General features: G+C 56.5%; 1 protein-coding gene across 1 annotated transcript; it reads right to left on the bottom strand.

Moving 5' to 3' along the window:
• Positions 1 to 634: 634 nt before the first annotated feature.
• On the bottom strand, positions 635 to 3965 carry IDE (insulysin; the record flags this gene model as incomplete). Its single annotated transcript, XM_005852406.1, has 5 exons — positions 3781 to 3965; positions 2924 to 3597; positions 2062 to 2794; positions 1565 to 1964; positions 635 to 1411 (listed from the first exon to the last, which is right to left on the bottom strand). The coding sequence occupies exons 1-5, from the start codon at positions 3915 to 3917 to the stop codon at positions 635 to 637; spliced, it is 2721 nt and encodes a 906-aa protein (XP_005852468.1). The 5' UTR covers positions 3918 to 3965.
• Between the last annotated feature and the right edge of the window lie 59 nt (positions 3966 to 4024).

Raw genomic sequence — 4024 nt, 5'->3', positions numbered from 1 at the left:
ACAAGGAGAAGAAGTTTTTAGTGAGGCCCGGTCTTTGCTTTTCAAAACCATCCGCGTCCGGCGAGTGTACGACAAGGAGTCAAAGGCTTTGATCTACATTTCATATTCAACACGCTTCAGCAAAAGTGATGATGACAACAAGAGTCGTTTCAAGTCTTCGCTCTGCGCAATTCCCGTGGAGGACGTGGATGCTCAGGGGCAAGGGCAGTAGGTGATGGTGCACTCTTTTTGAAGGATACATGCCACCACGGTAGATTCAGGTATCGACCATTTTTAAAGTATCCAGAAGAAAAATACAAAAACATGCGCTAAGTAACGTTCAATCTTTCAAATTATTGCATTAATTACGCGGCAGAAAAGTGCACAGAGTGTTCATGTTTCATTACAGTGTACTGTTGAAACGTATCATCTCGTTTCATTTTGAACAAAAAGAAGCGCACAGAATTTGTGACATGTGATTCGATACCTAAGCGTTTCGACTCATTAAACCAGAGCTAAGCCTTACGCGTAAAGTGCATATTCCAGTGGTTGTATACACTCAAGTGCATATATATGTGGTTGTATACACTCTACACAGCTCAACTAAGGCCGCATATACCCGAGCTTCAAGACACTTGCTCTTCTCCCAGGCATGCTAATACTTGCTCGTGAACATACTGGGAGAACAAGGGAAGAGGGCATGAGCAGCCCGGAAGGCCAGACAGTCCTCCTCCTTCAGATAGACAACTCGCCCACGAAGGTTGGGTCCATCTTTCCCGGTGGTCCCCTCCCCTCCAAGAATCCTCATGGGACGATGATGCTTTCCGTGCATCATAACACTGACCACCCGACGCTTCTCCTTGTTGAGGCAGACGCTATCAAATAGCTCAATCAAGTCATCTCGCCCCGCTTCTCGCACTCCATCCGCATAGAGCTGATTTCTTTTCCATTCTAAAGTCCCGTTCACGATTTCCTCCCAGTGCATGCTAGCCTCTCCTACCATCTTCTTCGGGGGCTCCAGTAGATTTGTGATGAGAGCCTCTTTATGCCTCTCCAATTCCGATAAAGAAAGCACCGTCAGGATTTCTCGGTGGAACTGGCCCAAGAAAGCTTCCAACCGGTCGAGGATGTCTTCGGGTCCGTGCGTCTTGGACAAGACTCGGAAGGAAAGCCCGGCCACCATGGACCGAAACCACATACTCTTCACGCCGGACCCGACGATGTATCCCAATTGTTCTCGGGTTCGGAGTTGCGTGAAGCATGGTTCCTTCATGATCTGAGCCAGCAACATCAATTGCGCCGTCTGCGCCGCCGTGACCAGGCCTGCTTGGAAGTAGGTGCTCAGGGAGGAGTTGGTGTCGGCATCGTTGGGCACGATGGCGCAGAGACGGTGGTCGACGCCTGCGTCGAGCATGACTGCGCGGCTAAAAGGCTGTACAGGAACGGATGGGGTGGGCGGAAGAGAGAGAATTTTACGCCAAGATTGATTCCAGTCCCATTATAAAGCACCTCTCTCCCGGGCAGTCACCGACTGATGGCGTCCGCCAATGGGTCGGCCATCCATCCCCCTACCTCTCCCTCTCACCTGCAAGCTAGGACACAGGGGCTCGAAACGCCCGTTCCTCCGCATGAGCCGTTCCACCAGCTCCCCTAATCCAAGGGCACTTTCCTCGCTCACATTCCCAAACACACCCAGGGTCACGGAGTTCCGGGCCATCAGCTCCCGGTGAAAGTGCGCGAGGTCTTCGGCCTGCAGGGATTCCAAACGCTGAAGTTTTTCCTTCCACGCCCAGCGTCCTTCGGTCAAGAGAAGGGAGAGGAACATCTGCCCATGTTCGTCGGGCCGGGCCAGGGCGATGTTCCTGTAGGCGTCGATGGCCTTCTCACGGGTCAATCGGAAAAGCGCGTCGTGAATGTCGGTGGTAAGGACGGACTCGAGGACTTTGTGGAGGAGGGTCTGGACTTTGTGGCTGAAGCCTGAGAACCTGTGAGAGAGGCAATAGAAAAGCGCCACATGAACAGAAGGAACGCGAATGAAAGCATGCGAGAGGAGAGGTGAAAAGGGGAGGAAAGGGTGCGAACCTCAAGGTCAGGCCACGCGCATGGCTACTGATAGACCATCCGAGCCCCGCCACCACGCCGTCGTAGGTGCTTTCTGCGAGAGTATGCTCCAGGTACCGGACGAAGAGCTCAGCGGCGGCAGGATCCCGCTGGGGAAGGGGCGTGGCAAATTCGAGGACGATGTGGGCCCGAGGCTGCTTGTAGGAAAGGTCCACTTTGTGCCAGACGTGGACGCAGGGGTTGGCAAAGACCAAGGCGGGGGGGGAGGGTGTGGCGGAGGGTGGCTCGTAGGATGGGGCAAGGATTTCGAATTCCTCCGCGACGAACGGGTTAGGGCGGGGAAGGTGCAAGGAGTCGACGTGCGCACAGGCCCATTCCCGGGTCGCGTGGGCCGGGAAGAGCTCGAGCTGGTAGGGAATCTGATACCAGGGTTCCACGAGGTCGAGCACGGCGGGTGAGTTTCGTGGCGCCGCTGACAGGTCCAGGCGATGCCGATGGAAGAAGCGTGACTGATTGTCCTTGCACGAAAGGGTTAGAATGGCTTTCTCCTCCGTCATATGGGCCAGGCAGGCCGAGAGGGAGGCCTCTTCCAAGGGATCGAACAAGTGCCCCGCGCTCAGGACGTGCCTGTCCTGATGGTACTGGAGCCTCCTTGCCAGGTCTGCGGCATAGGAATATTCGGAGGACTTCTGCTGGAAGCGGAATGCGGTGGCGGAAATGACGCGAAGCTCGTCCCAGAGGACCAGAAGTTCCTCTACATACGGCGGCAAAGCAAAGGGAAAGGGGCGAAGAAAAAGGAGGGAGACCGCGGGAGTCAGCACTCAAGACTTACGGGCCGAAAATGGCCGAACGGGACACAAAGTTTGGATAGAGAAGCCTTTACCTGGGGAGGCACGGCCGATCAAGTGCACGTATTGGAAAATCAGACTTGCCACGTCCTGCCAGTGTGGCAGCCCTTCCTCTGTCAAGGCGACCGTCACCTCGAACAAACAGAAATCGTCTTGCGACGTCCCCAAGCCTGCATGGACCCCGCTTGCCCAGCCCGCCCTGTGCAGGACGGAGAAAATGGAGCCCTCCCCCTCATGGCCGAGTAGGTGGGAGAGGAGCCGCGTGGGAGGGGCGCGGTACGCAGGGCGGGAAGGAGGGAGGGGCCAGGTCACCCGGATCTCCTTCTTGTCGCGCAGCGGCACAATGCGTATGAGCGGCACGGCGGGGCATTGATCCATGCCTGCGTCCAAGCCAAGGGGGGCGACAGAGGGGAGGCGCCCTGTGCTGGGGTCGTCGTCGCCCGAGATGGTATAGGACGGGTTGGGGGTGGGGGGACAGAGGGCATTCCTCTGGCCGTCGCTGGGAGTGTGGTTGGATGCCAGAGGCAGAACGCGCGTCTGGAAGGGGTTGTTGAACCGGACTGCCGCCGTCCTCCCTCCGTCGCCTTCCCTGACTGCCAGCGGCTCTCTGTCCCTAATGGCACCGAATTTGTCCCGCACGTGCCCCTCAAGGACATCGAGGCTGTCCCGGCTTACCAGGGCAAGGGCCATATTCCCCGCGTAGTAATGCCTGGGGTCCGAGTAAGAACAAGGACACGAGATGCATCGGCGGGAATGAGAGGGGGAAAGAGACAGAGAATAAGCTGGATGCTTACAGATCACTCATGTGCCCGCATCGCCCCCGCGGCTCCAATCTCTCAAGGCCCCCTTTCTCTTCCCAATCTCTCAAGGCCCCCTTTCTCTTCCCACTCACTCGGCGTAGAAGCGCAAAAGGGCGTCGCGAAGGTCAAAAGCAGGAGGTACGTCCTCCTTGAGGGTTTGGAGACTGCCCGTGGAAAATTTGGACCATGGGTGCGAGGGCGTAGCGACGGCCTTGGTAATCTGCCACATGCGACGGCTGTCGTTGGTCAGGTTTTTACTGTTTTCCGCGTCTACCTCCTTACAAGGAGAAGAAGTTTTTAGTGAGGCCCGGTCTTTGCTTTTCAAAACCATCCGCG

This window comes from Nannochloropsis gaditana (assembly GCF_000240725.1).
Source record: "Nannochloropsis gaditana CCMP526 unplaced genomic scaffold scaffold1293, whole genome shotgun sequence".
Classification (NCBI taxonomy): Eukaryota; class Eustigmatophyceae; order Eustigmatales; family Monodopsidaceae; genus Microchloropsis; species Microchloropsis gaditana.
Note: the sequence above shows the minus strand (reverse complement) of the source record. Positions and strands in the feature narration are given on the sequence as shown.